We start from the raw sequence: 16,427 nt of genomic DNA, 5'->3' as shown, positions 1-16,427 counted from the left end.
ATGTCCCGCAAGCAGTACAGCGATGCCGCCTTGGTTCGAGCCGTGGAGCGCGTCGTGATTAACGGTGAGCGTGCCACGCTCGTCGGCGAGGAGCAGCACATCCCGTACCGCACGCTGCTCATGTATGTGGCGCGTCGCCGCCGAGGAGAGCCCATCGCCAGCAAGCGCCGCGGACCTCCTCCAGCCTTGACGCAAGCTGGAGAGCAGCAATTGTTGCATTGGATGCACGAGTTGCAAGCTGCGGGGCTACCCGTGAGGAGACGCGAGTTGATCGTGAAGGCCAACGAGGTTCTCAGCCTCAGCGGGTCGGGGACGCAGGTTTCCTCAGGCTGGTACACCAGATTCAGAGACAGACACCCAGAGATTTCCGGTCCAGGGACGCACATGGTCATTGCAGAAGAAACAGAAGAAAAAGAGGGGAAAAAGGAAGTACGTGTGGAAGGAAAGACCCGTGAGCAGTTGGAGAGAGAGGGCCTGCTGCGCACGCCCGTTGAGAAGGCGGTGTTTAGTGTTCAAGAGAGCTACGCGGACTCGTGGCCTGCACAGGACGTGGTGGATGCATTTGATTTGATGCTGGATGCAGGGAAAGCTGACATGTTCCTGGTCATGGCGCCAGGTGATCTACGGGATATGTGGATCAGGAAGCAGTTGAAGCAGATGCAAAGAGCTTCGACGGCGAGACACTGAGATTTGGGACTACAGAATGAGTTTCTTATTTGCATCAATTGACTGGAGAAATGGTCTAGGCACCGAAGTTGAAGGCGAAACTAGTTTTCTTGGAGGTCTTGGCAGGCTGAGGCTCCTCGTCCGAGTCTTCCTCTTCGGCGTCATCGTCTTCGTCTTGGCTCTCGTCGTTGGAATCTGTGTCATCGCTCGGCTCTTCTCCCTTCGTCAGCGCGTTCCAGTTGCTCTTGACAGCTACAACGGTCTCGTCCACGTCAGGCTCCTGTAGCTCGCGGAAGTAGGCCTCGTTCTCAAAAACGCGGTCGTACGCCGAGTCGGAGGTGAGCTCTTCCAAGAATACCAGACGTGCTGCGTGCTCAGCGGCGTGGCCAACTGCATCTTGTTGTGCGCACATGGCCGAACAGTACACGTTAGTCTTGCAGATCACGCAGCGTCGCAGTGGCTCGTCCTCCTCAGAGGCCTCAGCCAGAGTCTTGTCGCAGTAAAAGCAGCTCATCGCGCGCCATGCCGGAGGTTCAGCGTCATTTGCCTTGCGTCGCCACACTGTGAGTCCATAAGCCGAGTTGCCCCAATTGGGCAGTGGAATCTCCTGCTCCAGTACAAAACGGCGCTGGAGCTCGCTCTCGAAGCGACGGTCGCCCGTATCACCCTGCCACTCACCAACGTGGAGAATCACGTCGCCCTGGAACAACTGAACACTGCGGACGGCCATGGCATCACCCGGTGGTGGGTAGCACAGGAACAGGCTGCGCCCCGCCATGGCATCCTGGCCAAGAACTTCGGGTCCTCCACGACCCACAGAGCAGAATGGCGGCACATTGCCGTGGTAAGCGTTCCCGTCCGCACCCTCGGCGCTCGGCGGGCATTTATCGTAAGCAACGACGTCCACGTCAGCACGCTGCAGCAGCGAGCTCCAATAGCCGGTACCGGCACCCACTTCGACGATAGGCGCGTGCTTCGCCATAACACCCAGTGCCTCCTGCGTAGGAGTTGCGTACGCGTACAAATGGCAGCACCAGTCACGGCAGTTGTTGCGCCACTGTGCCAAAAGCGGGTAGCTGGGCATTTCGGCCAACGTTGACGACGCGTCTCCCTCAGCAATATCTCCTGCACCAGGACGAGCACTGTTATTTCTCTCGCGACGGTAGTTCTTCTTCTGCGGCTTCTTCTTGCTGCTCTTGGCTTTCTTGCTGGCAACCGGTTCACTCCCCTTAGGTGCCGCGAGAACAGCATCCATCTCGCCATCCATACCAACACCTTCCTCGTAAAAGAGACGCACGCCCTCACGCAGTCTGGAGTGATAGATAGCAAGCAGCGGGTTCTCGCCTTCTTGCTCAGCAGCGCGCAGTCGCTCGCGAACAATTTCATCTTGTGAGGTCGATGATTCAATTGGAAGCGCCAGCGCCTTGATCAATCGAGACGGAACATCTGCTCCAGACAGCTCACGGTTCAGGAATCCTTCCAGCTGCGACGTGCTCTCCGGTGTAAACCGTTCAAGCTCTTTCAAGTACTTTTCCGGTGACGGCACAGCACCATTTGCACGTCCATACAACACCAGCGCAGCGTAGTACGTCTGGAAGTACATCTGGTCGCACACACAGGCCAACGAAATCGGCAGCTCGTCTCGTGACGCAGTGCCCACCGCCTGCTGAGCCTTGCGTAGCTGTGCCTGCAAGTCTGTAAGCAGTTGCATCTCTTGCCGCACTTCGTCCTTCGACTTCTGTCCATTCTGAGTGCCTCCGGCAGCAAACTGTCGCTTGAGGTGCAGCAGCACCGCCTCCAGTCGTTCCAGCGTCGACTTAGTCCACACGCGGCTCTTGAAGATGCTCGCTCCGATCCTGCCGAGTCGAATGATCTGGAACAGCGTCTGCAGCAGCCTCTGACCTCCACTGGGCAGTGCCGCAGCACTGTCGACGTCCTCTCGCAGCACCACGGCATGCTGCAGCACTCCGTGCTGGCACTTGTGGCACTGGGCGTGCTCGATCAAGTCCTTCTTGGTTCTGTCTCTCTCGTCTCTCTCCTGTAGTCCTAGAGACCGCGATCCATTGACACACGTGCAGCCAGGCACGGCACAGGCTCGAAGCGCGCAGGTGTCCGGCAACACATCCGCCAGGCGCTTGAGCACGAGCTTCTGGGCGTCCACCGGGTCCTCGGGTTCGAATTGCTGGGGGTCCACGTCCAACAACTTAACACGCGCCGAAGTTTCGCTTGATTTGCTGCTGGAAAGTTGCGCGCGGCCACTCTTGGCGCCCGGGAGCTGCCGCCGCCGCGTCTTCTTGCTCCGCTTGCGCTGCTGCACGTGCGAGGCCACATCTCCGTCTACTTCCAGTCCGTACTCGGCCGCCAGCGCCGCCATCTCGTCCTCGATGAAGGCGATCTCGCCCGCCTGGAAGCCCAAGTGCCCAGCCTTGCGCTTGCGGCTGCTGCCTGCTCTACTCTTCTTGCCCATGATGCCGATTGAACAATGCACTGGTTGGCGATGGATGCAATGTGGTACCGTTATTGCGGTACATACATCGGATTGTGTACGAAACACCATGTAGTGGTGAAGTTGGCTTGAGTTCGTCGGGCGATTGAAGAAGGCCGCTGACAGTGCCCAACAAGAAAAATGTGCGAAACCATTCAGCGAACAGCTCTCGTTCTTAATCTCAGTCCCCTTCGATGCTTTATTGTGTGGAAGATTTGTGTCGAGCGTTTACATCCTGAAGTACCCAGCGAATAGATCGGCTTCGTGTCGTGTCTCGCCGGATCGTTTCTATTAGCGCGATGCTCGGAGTAGAATCGCGACGATGCTCATCCCAATAGTCAAGATTTCAAGGGACGAATTCAAGTTATTTTCCAACGGCTTTGAGACTACGATTTCTCTCGTCGCAGATTCCAACGCTCGAAGCACGAATCCCTTCTGTATCCGATTCCATCAGTCATTTCCTACCTTTCTTGAGGAGTTTACCATGTGGAGGCAACCGAGGGACTTATTTGGCTCAAATATGGATGATGAGGCCATGATGCAGGAGATTTTGGAGTTACTGGCGTCGGATTGCTCGAGTCCCGACCACGTTAGAGTTGATTCTACTTCTTCGGGCCGCACTAATGACAATCAGTGTCCGTTGGGAGAAAAGAATCCCGGCGGCAGCCACGACTGTGAAGCCATGAAAACCGATTTATCAGATTGTCCTGGAGACGAGGTGGTTGGTGATTTGAGAGCGAGCAGCCTGCCAAGAGCGTCTATCCCGTCGACAGATGACGATTGGGATCTGGAGGAAAAGCAGGCGCCAAGTTATGGTGAAGCACCAGGAGTACAAGAGAAGGAAGTGCTAGGCGTCGCTCAGCAGAATCCAATGTATGCAGCCCCTGTTCCCTACACTAGTGTTGTGTGCGCTAACGTGATCGTATTTGATTTTAAGTGGTCATCATATCAATCTACCAAAACCAACTAATGTGCAGTCTGGAACTTGTTCTTAACTTGTGTTGATTTCATTGTTTTATTCTTCATGTCATTGGAAGCAGGCCCAACGTTTTCGAGCCACTTGCTCAGTCGGAGCCAACAAGACCTACACAGCCCAGGTAATAGCCAAACGCTGATTACTCCTCCTCCTCCTCCTCTCCCCAGTACTATCAGTTCATGTACGTGCAAGTTTCACTCGGGCTTCTGAGGTTCCTATACTCTAACTGCCAGTACATTTCAATATTTTGCCCTTTACGTATCCCGTGTGGCTTTAGATTTGTTTTTGCTGGAGATTCGGGATTGATTATCTCTGACGCTGTGGTGCCCTACCTACAAGGTTTTCATCGCCTACAGAACCATCTTCAGGGGTGGAGCAGACACGTGGACGACCACGTCCCGCCTCCACCCAAAATCAACGAAAACGGGATACTCCGAGTAAAGTGTCAGCCGCAAGTGTCCTACCGACAGGTCAACCGATTCACGTGATGAATCCCGAAGAGTTTGACGAGCTTCGCCGCAAACTACGGATGCAGACAGCGTCGCGGCGATATCGTAAGCGCAAAAAGGTACTTTAAGCGCGATACCTTAGATACCGCCAGCTATCCATCCCACAGTTTCCTAACTGTCTAGGAGGAAGCTCGAAAGCAGAAAATGCAGATGCAAGAACTCCAGGCGGAGCTAGTGAGCTTACAAGAGCTCGAGGCGTATCGGCAGCGCTCTGTCGAATCGATGGAAGAAGAACTCAAGATACACAAAGCGGAAGTTGCTGATCTCTCTGGGAAAATTCAAGATGCAGCCAAAGAGGAACTTCACTGGGTATGACGATCGTTGTTGGTGGTATGTCTATTCTGTCACTGATAGTGTTTCTTTTGGCGGTTTGTTTAGATGACCATAATGAGGAGTCTGCGAAAGTGAAACTACAGCTTGGAGCACCTTCATAGCGAAAAGGAGTCGCTAAACCTTTTTTCCCCGTTCAATTCAGCAAGTGAAATTCAGCTTTCGTAGTAACGTTAGGCTTAAGCTTACTCGAGGCCTTGCGTCTGGGCTACCATCATGAATCTTGGCGCAACCTCCAAACACAATCGTCAACGTGGGCGGTACGTAAGGATAATTGGCACAGAAAAAATGGTGAATGATATCAATTGTCTCGTTGCTTCACTGACCATCACGCAATAAGGCACACTCACTACTATCAACGATTGTAGCGATTCTCTCATGAGCCGCCCAGACGTCAGCCTTAGAGCAACTGTACCATGTGCTTCAGCATCGAGGAGTTGACGGCCTTGTGCGTGCCTGGGGGGCAGAGCATTTCGTCTTGGGCGTCCATCCACTGTTTACTACCGTCCACGTCCACCTCGATCCGAAGTCGGCCATCGACCTCGCACGCTTCGCAAGCCGTAACAATGGCGTTGCGCCACTCGGGATATCTCTTCGTAGCGACATTCCGACCAACCATCACAGTATTGCCCGCCTTGAGGTCGCGCCAGTTCCGCACCTTGGTGTGCAGCGGTGCAATTCGTGTTGATGTGCGCTCGATCCACTCGTCCCACTTGGACGTCCAACCACGATAGTGCAGCTTCACCAGCGTTGAGCTCAGTGCCACCACGCGCGATTCGTACCTACATAATAGCAAAAGTTAGTGTTTGGTTGACCATAGTTGCATGGAGGGTTATCATTCCAAACGCACCAAACGTTATCCGTGTCACGAGCATCAATTAGCTGGTCGATCTGAAGCTGATAGCGCCAAGCATCCTGCTCGCTGATGGTTGAATCCATTTGGCCATCTAGTACCTCTGTCGTCGTTGCAAACATTTGATCGATTGTCGGTGGCACGACGATTTGGTTATTCACTGCAGGATCAGCACTGGCACTACTCGCATCACTTATTTGAGATGCAGTCGCTGCGCTCTCTGCGACTGTAGTATCAGCTTCATTATTGCCCTCTGTAGTCGCTGCGTCTTCCTCTTCGCAGTCATCATCAACCACACACCACTCGTCACCATCGGCATCACTGCTTGCTAAATCCACGGCATGTGTGGCTTCGCGCAGAGAGTCCACTTGGCTTACAGCCTCATCTTCTTGGGGACGTGGGGACGGCAAGTGCTCGGGTCGCTCAAAGTAGTTAGAAAGTAAAGAAGGAGGCACCACTAGCATCTTTGTGGCCCCTTTCTCACCGGCGTTGACGGCTTTGTGCGTACCCTTTGGACAAATTAGCTCATCCTGCGCATCCAGCCACTTCTTCTTACCATCAACTTCCACCTCAATCTGAAGCAAGCCGTCTTCCTTATCACAAGCCGTCACGCAAGCATCCCGCCACTCGGGGTACTTTTTTCCAGGTACCTCAGAGCCCACCATAACTTCATCGCCGGCCTGAAAGGCTCGCCAGTTGGGCACTTTTGTATGCTGAGGCGCTAGACGCCCTGAAGTCCGGCGCATCCATTCATCCCACTTTGAAGTCCACCCACGGTAGTGCACTTTCACGTACACAGCGTCCATATCCACGACACGAGACTCGTACCAGCGTCTATCCGTATCCAGAGCATCGACCAGTTGGCCGATCTGGAGATGGAAGCGCCAGGCAACCTCCTGGATGTTGCTGTAAAACCTCCCACGGCGCCAATCCGTCAGCTCTCCGCCGCGAGGGACTTCAAACTTACTCTCCACAAGCAGTTGGCCCAACTCCTGGTTACCATGTAGCTCCATCTGCGACGTAAGCTGTAGCCTGGCCGCACTGTCGTCATCAACCTTCTCCGTCTTGTAGAGCTCTTGGGTCTCTGTGACGCTTGCAAGAGGCATCCACGGCATGCTCTCGCCCGAGCGTTCACACACTTGCACGACGTCACTGACGTTCTCTCGGGTCACTTGTGGGAAGACCCCACGGAGCTGAGGCTGCGAGATGATCATCTCGTGGAGCATCCGCTGCAGATCCTGCAGGAAGCAGCCGCTGTCTGCAGACACCACCAGGGGCTTGTGGTGCTCGTCCACGAGCTCAATTGGCTCTTTCAGCCCACTGTGCCACACCAGCAGCTTCATCACAGAAAATGGAGTCAACAAGAGACCAGCTAAAAGTTAACTACGTACAAAGACCCTAGTTGGCTACCTGGAAGCGGCTCCAGTGCTGTTGCTGTAGCGTCGTCTGATTCGAATCTGATTCTTCCTCGCTCAACAGCTCTTGAGCCTCCTCCTCCGAGCTGGTGGCGCCTTCTTCTTCGGTCCCGTTGCTGTCCAGAATCTGATTCTGCACTTCAAGACGCTGTTTCTCTTGGACCCCCTCGCAGGCGTCCTCCGGCTGCACGTGGCTGCCGTCGTCGCAGCCCACCACGAGCCAGTCGTCGCCTTCGCAGCTTGCCGTCTCCTTCTTGGCCATGGATCCCCCCAAGTCTCTCCCAACGCAGCTCTTCGTGAATGGACGACGTTGAACTTGGAAGGAAAGGCGTGTGTGGAACATTAATGTGGTGTGGCAACACTATATTCAGTGGTGTACATGAATAAACTTCAAAACAGACTTCAACAACATGTTGTATATGAACAGACTTCAAAATAGACTTCAACAACAAGTTGCCGTCAATCTACACATTTGAAGCTTGGTTGATGTCGTGCAGAGACACTGATTAAGAACTTGCACCGCATGATTGATGCAGCAGTATTTCGTTTTGTATTTTATTGTTCTTCCTACATCAAGCGAACGGAACTGCACCAGCACCAGTACAACATGCTACGATTATTTTCAGCCTGACCACGGGAACGCTGACTGGCAGCCTGCTGTGCATACGCCCCCAGTCCAAACCGCACTCGCTCCCGTGCGTCGTCAAAGAGTTGAGCACGCTTTGCCCGATTTTCCAGCGCGATCCTGAGGCCAGCGGTGATTGGTCCATTCAACTTTTTGACACATTGCCATTGGTCGAAACAACCATCTGTCAAATCGCATATTCGCTCACAACGGCTCGTTTCTACACGTCGTCATCAATTCCTGCAGGTGCACACCCATCCTGCGCGACGTGTTTATCGGCCAATTGAACATTGTGCGCCAGCCGAGCAGGAAGCAGGATGCAGCGTCCGCAGCAAGTGGCTGCAACAGCGCCCGGGTCGGACCCGAACCGCCTGGTGGCCAGCGAAGAGGAGATGCTGCGTCTGGCGCCGATGCCGCACGAGCGCGTGGTGTACTGGGGATCCGGCAGTCCGCAGGGTACGCGCTCCACTCCGCCTGAGACGTTGCTGTGCTGTGCTCACTCTCTTTGTTGTCTATGCAGCATGGCGCATCCTGATCGCGCTGGAGGAGAAGAATCTGCCGTACCGCAGCGTGTGTGTGAGCTTCTCGAGCGGCGTGCTGAAGTCGCCCTTCTTCCGGGCGCTCAACCCGCGCATGCGCATCCCCGTGCTCGTGGAGCCCGTGGAGCTGGGAGAAGACGAGGACGACAAGGACACGACACCCAAGAGCAAAGTGGCCGAGGCAGCCATGGGCATCTCCAAGCTCATGACTCAGCAGTACCGCACCATCGTGTACGAGTCCGGCGCCATCCTCGAGTATCTAGAGAAAAAGTACGTCGACGCGCCGTGCATGCCGGCCTCGCCGGCGCTGTACGCTATGGCGCAGTCGCGGCTGCATGAAGCCAACGAGATTTTGTCGGTCGTGGGCGACCTCGTGGTCTACTTGCGTCGCTTCCCGCAGGACAAGCGCAACCCGGCCGTGGTGAACGCCAAGTGGGCGTCCGTGGAGAACGAGCTGAGTCTGTGGGAAGCCTACTTGGACGGACACCAGTTCCTCGTGGACCCGGAGGTGCCGTATCTATGCGATTTTACGCTCTTCACTAACGTCGCTTACGCCGTGCGGTGTGGCCTGCAGCTCGACGGACTCTACCCGCGGCTGGCAATGTTCTACGTGCGTCTGTGTGCGCGAGCGTCGATTGAGACGACGTGGCCGCCGCACTGGAGAACCACTTTCGGATCCAAAGTGCTCACTAAGACATGTTGTTACTGCGGAGGCCGCGCAGAGCAGCCGTGCGTGTGCAAACAGCGGCAGGTGGGGCCCCCGACCATGGTGGCCCCGCATCCAGTGCGCGCTACCCAACAGTCATCGTAATACTACTGTAGGAAAACTGCTCATCGAATCCAATGATCTGCGTTTACCTACGAAACGTGACGCGGAAATACAGTGCAGATTCCCATCAACGTCCGCTCACTCTGACCTGCAAATTGGCGGTTGTCATTTCAGATTGATCCAGTAACATTGCTCATCATTTTTTTTTCTCGCTGCCCGTGGTTCCTGCTTGTTGTCCTATCATCATAGCAACCCAGTCTTGCGCAAAAACAGTTGAGCGCGACGCAGAGTCAGCTCTTTTTCCTTCTCCGTGTTCACCACGCTGCACTCAACCATCGTATCGCGCTCGGGAAAGTGCCACGCTTTCTCCATGGACTCGTACACTTCCCACGTTGCGTCCGAGATATCGTTCTTTCGCGCTAGCATGCGTCCTTTGATGATCTCACGATCACATTCGCACATGATAAAAGCAAAGAGCGCACCTTCAGTACGAGCGGCGGCAATAAATCTCTGACGCTGGATGGGATCGCGGAAAGTGGCGTCGACAACCACCCGTTCCCCTTGGCGCAAATGCTTTACACATAGCTTCAAAATCTCGTCGTATGTGCTCTGGGTCATTTCCGGAGAGTAGAGTCCTTCTTCAAAGTTGCCTTCACCTGTCGCTGCAGAGTCACCGGCTTCGTCATTTTTGTTTGCTGGGGCATGTTGCTCTGCGATTTCCTTGCGGATAGCATCCGAGCGCAGCCAAACCAATGCATTGTCGGCTTCTGCTAGCATTTTCGCCAAATTCGATTTACCGCTTGCTGGTAGACCTCCGACAAGAATCATACATGGTCGCTGCGGTGCAGGACTCAGCAGTTCCAGAGCCACCAGCCAGTAGCAATGAGCACGCTGAATCTCCTCCACACGGGTGACCGCCGACAGCGTGGGGTCCATCGCTCGGAATCCACACACCTTGGCGCGCACGACTGCGCGGTACGCAGTGTAGAAAACGTATAAATTCGCATTATCAGGCGAGTTTTGCACTGCCTTGAGGAGATACTGCTGCTGCAGAAAGCGAGCGAGGTCGGGGCGGCCCTTGCTCCAAATGTCCATTGACAGGAACGCTACATCAGACAGCGGATCTCCAAAGCGGAACTGCTCGTTGAACTCGATGCAATCCAAAATCACAAGCTTGGCCTCCTTGCTGCTAGCTCGTGGCAGCCTGTAGACATGTTCAAGCCGCAGATCTCCGTGGGTATCACAAATGTAGCCATTCTCAACGCGCGACGCGAAAGTGCGCTTGAGCTTCTTCAGCCAAGTGTATGACAGCTCCTTCACTCGACGGTACACCGGCTCACTAACCGTCATACCCGTGTGTGCAGCCGTTTGGTGGAAGTTCTCGTCGATATTGTGTCGGATCACTGGTTCTTTCCCAAAGTGATCAATCTTCGGCCCGCGGCGCGCATCCGCGTGGAATTCCACGAGTTTGTCCGCCACTTGGTCCAGAATACTCTCCGTCAGCTCGCCGTGGTCCATGTGATGCAGTAGCGTGCAGTCGTCCGACAGACGCACCATGTGCACTGCCCACTCGACAATCTCTCCAAACTGGTCGTTTAGCCACCAGTCCAAATTGCTACTCTTCTCCGGCGTCCAGAAGTCGTCACAGCGCACACACATCTCCCTCGTATCTCTCTTCATGGAGACGGGCACCACGCCCACGTACACGTCCGGCGCGAGGCGCTGGTTCAGCTGCACCTCGGCAAAGCACGCCTGGAACCTCTTGTACAGCGTTGAGAAGTCTACAAAGCCGAAATCCACCTGCTTCTTCACTTTGTACACACGATTTGGCAGCAGAAAAACCATGGACATGTGCGTGTGCACCACACGTAGACTGTTGTCCTCCCGCCCGTCAGGAAACGCAGCTCGCTCAGCTTCCGCGCTCGAGAACACATACGTCCGCTGGTCCTTCAGCGCTCTCTCCAATTCTCGCTGCGAAACCTCCAACGGCGGCGCTTGCTTGTGCTTGGGACGTCGCGGCTCCATACTTGACGTCTTCCGACCCAAAAACGGCAACTGCCACTTCAACTTGTGTTGTTTCTCCCTCATTTCAGTGTCATATATATATAAATCGTCCTCTCACTCAGCACTCTCCCTCATTTCAGTGCCATCTACATGTCTTCGATTACGAGATGCTGGCTGTGGTAACGGCGCCTACGCGGCGGCCTCGAGCGCGCTGGCCGTGACGCCTCCGTCGCCGGAAGACGACCCGCCTTCCTCCCCCGAAGTAGAGACCTCGTCTGATCTTAAAACGGCCGAGATCAAGACGCTGGCGGATCTTGCGCAGGAAATGCTCTTCATCGCAGGGATCCCTGCCAACGAGTCTTCGCTGGTTTTGATGCTAAGACACGGAAATCTGCCAGCTCGGCGAACATTCACGGCATTGCAACTGGCATTGCAAGCCCCAAAGACAATGTGTAAATGAAACTTATAAGACGGCTGCGCTTTGGTTTTGAAAGTCCTGGTAAAAACGTCTTAGATTCGCGCACCTTGAGGTGCTTGAGGTGATGCAGTAATACCAATCAGTATATGGAGTTGCAGATCCTTATTCTTGCCGACGCAGTTATTTTAATAACGTATTAGCTAATAGCTCGGGAACTGGGAATGACTTTGAAGCAGTTTGATGCCCCCCCCCCCTGCCTGCTTGGGTACTGAGGTCCACCTGTCGAAGTAACGGGGGTCACTCACCACGGATATCGAGTCTACAGTGCCGACGTTGGGCTCCCAATCGGTTGTAAAAGCCTTTGTTGCGTTGCTCAAGAGATGGAGGTGACGTCTATGGAGCATCATCGTCCCAGAAGATTCGGCGCCCGAAGCAGCTCGAATACGTGTCGATATTGGTGTAGTTGTAGTGCTGGATGTTTGACAGTGGTTACCCACGCGTCCTCCTCTGCGGCGCATTTCGTAGACAAACTACTTGAACCTGACTTGAAAGATGCTGCTGGGAACACATGCAGGAGTACTTCGGTAGCGTTTTATTGTGTTTTCATGGTGATACGCTGCATTTTACGAAAAGTTGACTGCGGACCACATGTAGATATGATTGCAATGAAACGCGTCGCCGGAGGACAGATATGCGCACTTTCGGCAGCAGAACCATCACAGGCATTGTGCCCAAACGGCTCATTGAAGCTGGACGATGACTTGCGCCAAGTCGGTACTGAAGAATCGATTTTATAGTCATCCGATCCGTGTAGACGACTATGCTACCTGTAAGTTGGCGGCTTGAGTATTGGCCATTTGTGCGCCCCGTCAACTAGAAATTCTACATGCAGTAGAATAGCGTATGTCATTGAAGCCGCTGGACGATCCCAATCTAATTTACGATGATCCCCCAAGTCATGTGTACAGATGTAATCACGATGCCTCGTCGCAGTGAGTGACGCGGCATTTTTTTGCTTCGAGTAAAGCAAACCAGTAAAAACAGGCAAGGGTCTCACCAACACGCTGCAGAATTCCGCGAGCGACGCTATCCAACGGCTGCTAGTGAGTTGTCTGAAGAGTTCGGGCCAGTGATTTGTGTGGAGAGGACCAATCTGCCCATGTCCATTCCTGATTTCTCAACCCTCGTCCGACATCGTCTCTTCGGCAGCAATGAAGATTACGGAGTTGCTCTGCTCGTCTCCTGAAAGTCAGGAAGAAGCACCGACAGCTTCATCGGCACCATCCGACACAGCAGCAGCTCAACTCGAAGCCCCAAGTTTTCCGCAAGCTTCGAGTGGAAGGGAGTTTGTTCTGGTTCCAGACAACCAACGCAAACGGACCCATCGATTGAGTCTCGCTCAGAGACAGCAACGTCGCCAGAATGAAGCCTACGAGTCCCGAGTGTACAACTTGATGTTGGACGCCAACGAGCTTCGACAGCAAATCCACCAATTGATGGAGCGCCGTGACCTGCACATTACCCGTTTGCTGCTAAGTGGGCAACATTTCCAAGCTGACGTGCTGAAGTTGTCGTGGACATTACTTGATGGTTTGCGGGATGGCAAATTTGGACTAAGTCCCAGTGCCGGCAGTGTCTTCCTTCGCGATAGGCAAGAGAACCCTGAGGCAAGTGGTGGCGTGCGCCAGTTTGTCATGCATCAAGGACGCCCAACGTTCGGTCAGCGTACATTTGTTGTGAATTCGATCCGAGTGTTGGCGTTGGTGGACGGCGAATCCACGGGCAATAGTGCTTGCGAGATCAGACGCGTATGCGGCAATGCTGGGGGTTGTGTGGTGGAAGTGGTCGCTGGCGTTACTGGCCAAGTCACTCGAGACACGCTTGCAGCTTTGTTCCCGCACGTGCTGAATGATGAAGTGCTGGAATCGCGGGTACTTGGACAGAGCATTTCGTTTTCGTCTCGATTGCTGCTCTACTTCAATGCTCAGCGAAGATTGGTGCAGCCGATTGCAGAAGCTGATGTTGTGGGGGCATTCAATGCGCTACACCTCGATGGAGACGACACCGGCTGACGGGACTTGACTTGGAGATCGACTTAGGGTTGTGCAGGGGGGAAGCTTAAAATCGTGAGAGACACCAGCATAAACATGAGATTATTGGCCACAGGAAAAGATATCGAATTAATTCATCAGCACCCAAGCTAAAGCAAGTCGCTGTGGAAGTCAGGTTCATTGTTCGGGAATCGTTACTGCAATCCACGGTCGATCAGCATCCAGTATCCACATACAATATATTCCTGGTTAGCATCGCCGTTTCCAGTGCAGACAGCATGTTATCTGCCGATACCGTGCGAAAATGAATTAGTACTTCGTACGAAGTAATCGTTTGGAAAATGAACCAGAAGAATTGGCATTTCATTGCAAGCCCCAGTTTGATTTCGTCAGCTGGCATCCCTGCAAAGCTATGGCGCCGAACTCAAGATTCCGCTCGCCGTGCCGCCGGCTTCTGCCGCTCTAGCAGCTCCTTCTGCACCCTCGCCATTTCACCGATTCGGTCCTCATTGATGGAGATCCGCTTCTCGAGTACGGACAGCGTCCGTGTAACGATCTCCAGCTGGCCCACAATGTGCTGCAGCGTATTGTTCATGTCCATCGAGTACCGTTCTCCAGTCACACGGTTCGTTGGCGTTCCATCTCGACTTGTAGGCGATTTTGTCTCGCTTCCAGGTGACCTAGGCGTCTGAAGTGGTGGCGGTGGAGGAGGAGGGGGCATCGACATTGCTGGATTACTGGGCACCGCCGCTTTCTTCGGCGAATTCATCGGTCTCACTTCATACTTCGACGCTGAATACGGATGTCTTGGCTTCTGCTGCGGCGCCGGTACAGGTGTCGTAATGGGCGTCGGTGGAGGCGACCCTGCCGGCACCTCCACCGCCGGAGGTCGAGCCTGACTGCCGTCTCCATCGCTGCCACTCGGACTGCCTGTCTTCTCTCTCTTGCTTCCACTGCGTCGTTCGTGCACGGCATTCGTAGCCTCCACTTTCGGCACCGGTCGTTCCACCTGCAGACACTTGTCCAGATCTGCGTCCCACACTAAGACACAGGAATCCACCGCCCCAGAGGCCAGCAACCTGCAGTCTTGCGAGAACTCGGCGCAGTTGACAGCGCCATCATGCCCCTGCAACGTATACAGTACCTGCCCTTCCCTCACGTCCCACAACTTGACAGACCCATCGTGCGACGTCGAGGCCAGATAATTCCCCGTCGGGTGGAACGTCACCCACGTAACACTAGCGTCGTGCGTTTTATAGTGGTGCACCAATCTCCCCACCCTAGTGTCCCATAAATTCACACTTTTATCGTAGCTGCACGACGCCAACGTATTGCCATTGTCTGTCGGGTGGAAGGCCACACAGTTGACCACCCCCGCGTGCTCGTAGAAGGTGTTCAAACACCGTTTGGTCTCCGAATCCCACAGCTTGACGGTTTTGTCGTCGCTGCCCGACGCAATGCGCCGCGTATCGGCACTGAACCGGGCGCTTCTCACCCAGTTGCTGTGGCCAGTCAGGCTACAGCGGAAGCGGCGCGATGGCAGCGTCCAGACCTTGAGCGACATGTCGTCGGACGCCGTGAGCAGCTCGCGCCCTGAGCTCGAGAAGCTCACGCTGCGCACGGCGCCCGCATGCGCCTTGATGACCACCGACTGACCGCGCACTGTGGGCGTCCAGAGCCGTACAGTACGGTCCTGCGAGGCCGATGCCAGCGTGTCCCCCGTGGGAGAAAAGTTCACGGAATGCACAGGCCCTGCATGCCCCTGGAAGCGGAAGGCGCGCAGCTGCGGCTTGGAGTTCCACACCATCACGACCCCGTCCAAAGACGATGATGCCACCTGCTGCCCATTCGGGTGCACGCTCACACCCGTGACGGACGACTTGTGTCCGCGGAACGTCCGCTCCAGCGAAGGGTTCTCCATTGTTGGATTGGATCTGGGAGATATGGCTACATGCTGGCAGCCATGGCTACATTTTACATTTTTAACAATTTTTTTTATCGAAATACAGAACCTTGGGTTATACTGTATCTATCACTTCCAAATCTGCCGGCGACTGCTCAACCGAGAGGGTGACCAAGACCGGAGATACCAGCAAACATCGGGGGGGGGGGGGGGGGGGGGGGGGGGGGGGGCGTGGAAGTGCGTTGAAACCCCCGAGACATACAATCTTCAAAACAACTGAAGAGACGCTTCAAGAACGAGGCACGAGGAGGCAGCACGAGCCGCGCGGCCCGCACAGGGCAGCTAAGGACGCGAGACATTAGAACAGACGTCAAGGATTGGGCTGCTAGGATGACGAGCAGGAATAACGACGCAACAGAATGGAAGAAGGTCGGAGGGACCAGTGGACTTTCAAGGTGCAGCGAGTTGGATCGAAGAGGGAGGGAGAAGTATCCACAAGCAAACAGGCAAAGCGCGAGAAAGAGATCTCCGCTGAAGCTAAAGGGGCAAGAAGCAAGGCTCAGCAGCATTGACCAAGGAGACGGCAGGGTAGTGTACAAGCAATTGTACAACTACCTCATTAACAAGGCACCACCAGAGTAAGTATGGGATACCATCGTGAGATTGAACGAAAAGGCACGAGAGCGCAGATTCCACGCGCACTGGAGAAAGAAGATGCTGACAGGAGACACGGAGACCACGGAGGCGCATGAAAGGGCAAAATGGACGGACGATATTCCGGTGGCCACGAGCACGCAGTACGAGCAACTGAGGAGCTACTGGCACAGCAACAATGCAGAGCACGTAAAGAGGCTGACACAGATGATGAATAAGTGGGTTCTGGA

The 16,427-nt window shown here is 54.6% G+C and overlaps 8 protein-coding genes across 8 annotated transcripts; 4 read left to right on the top strand and 4 right to left on the bottom strand.

The window, feature by feature from the left end:
* KRP23_4234 (uncharacterized protein) lies at nucleotides 1–687 on the top strand (the record flags this gene model as incomplete). The annotated part of the gene is made up of 1 exon (XM_067889166.1): nucleotides 1–687. The coding sequence occupies one exon, from the start codon at nucleotides 1–3 to the stop codon at nucleotides 685–687; it is 687 nt and encodes a 228-aa protein (XP_067748352.1).
* A 55-nt stretch (nucleotides 688–742) lies between these two features.
* On the bottom strand, nucleotides 743–3,133 carry KRP23_4233 (uncharacterized protein; the record flags this gene model as incomplete). Its single annotated transcript, XM_067889165.1, has 1 exon — nucleotides 743–3,133. The coding sequence occupies one exon, from the start codon at nucleotides 3,131–3,133 to the stop codon at nucleotides 743–745; it is 2,391 nt and encodes a 796-aa protein (XP_067748351.1).
* Nucleotides 3,134–4,614: 1,481 nt separating this feature from the next.
* KRP23_4232 (uncharacterized protein) lies at nucleotides 4,615–5,044 on the top strand (the record flags this gene model as incomplete). Its single annotated transcript, XM_067889164.1, has 3 exons — nucleotides 4,615–4,695; nucleotides 4,760–4,945; nucleotides 5,015–5,044. 3 exons carry the CDS (start codon nucleotides 4,615–4,617, stop codon nucleotides 5,042–5,044), a joined length of 297 nt encoding a protein of 98 aa, XP_067748350.1.
* A 322-nt stretch (nucleotides 5,045–5,366) lies between these two features.
* KRP23_4231 (uncharacterized protein) lies at nucleotides 5,367–7,496 on the bottom strand (the record flags this gene model as incomplete). Its single annotated transcript, XM_067889162.1, has 3 exons — nucleotides 5,367–5,748; nucleotides 5,817–7,156; nucleotides 7,230–7,496. 3 exons carry the CDS (start codon nucleotides 7,494–7,496, stop codon nucleotides 5,367–5,369), a joined length of 1,989 nt encoding a protein of 662 aa, XP_067748349.1.
* Nucleotides 7,497–8,176: 680 nt separating this feature from the next.
* Nucleotides 8,177–9,209, top strand: KRP23_4230 (Glutathione S-transferase A; the record flags this gene model as incomplete). The annotated part of the gene is made up of 3 exons (XM_067889161.1): nucleotides 8,177–8,315; nucleotides 8,380–8,906; nucleotides 8,973–9,209. The coding sequence occupies 3 exons, from the start codon at nucleotides 8,177–8,179 to the stop codon at nucleotides 9,207–9,209; spliced, it is 903 nt and encodes a 300-aa protein (XP_067748348.1).
* A 201-nt stretch (nucleotides 9,210–9,410) lies between these two features.
* KRP23_4229 (uncharacterized protein) lies at nucleotides 9,411–11,192 on the bottom strand (the record flags this gene model as incomplete). Its single annotated transcript, XM_067889160.1, has 1 exon — nucleotides 9,411–11,192. The coding sequence occupies one exon, from the start codon at nucleotides 11,190–11,192 to the stop codon at nucleotides 9,411–9,413; it is 1,782 nt and encodes a 593-aa protein (XP_067748347.1).
* A 1,608-nt stretch (nucleotides 11,193–12,800) lies between these two features.
* KRP23_4228 (uncharacterized protein) lies at nucleotides 12,801–13,661 on the top strand (the record flags this gene model as incomplete). The annotated part of the gene is made up of 1 exon (XM_067889159.1): nucleotides 12,801–13,661. The coding sequence occupies one exon, from the start codon at nucleotides 12,801–12,803 to the stop codon at nucleotides 13,659–13,661; it is 861 nt and encodes a 286-aa protein (XP_067748346.1).
* Nucleotides 13,662–14,064: 403 nt separating this feature from the next.
* Nucleotides 14,065–15,561, bottom strand: KRP23_4227 (POC1 centriolar protein-like protein A; the record flags this gene model as incomplete). The annotated part of the gene is made up of 1 exon (XM_067889158.1): nucleotides 14,065–15,561. One exon carries the CDS (start codon nucleotides 15,559–15,561, stop codon nucleotides 14,065–14,067), a length of 1,497 nt encoding a protein of 498 aa, XP_067748345.1.
* Nucleotides 15,562–16,427: the final 866 nt, after the last annotated feature.

Source organism: Phytophthora ramorum (assembly GCF_020800215.1).
Source record: "Phytophthora ramorum isolate Pr-102 chromosome Unknown Phyram_PR-102_s0003, whole genome shotgun sequence".
Classification (NCBI taxonomy): Eukaryota; Oomycota; class Peronosporomycetes; order Peronosporales; family Peronosporaceae; genus Phytophthora; species Phytophthora ramorum.
The sequence above is the reverse complement of the archived record's forward strand: the minus strand, read 5'-3'. Positions and strand labels throughout refer to the sequence as shown.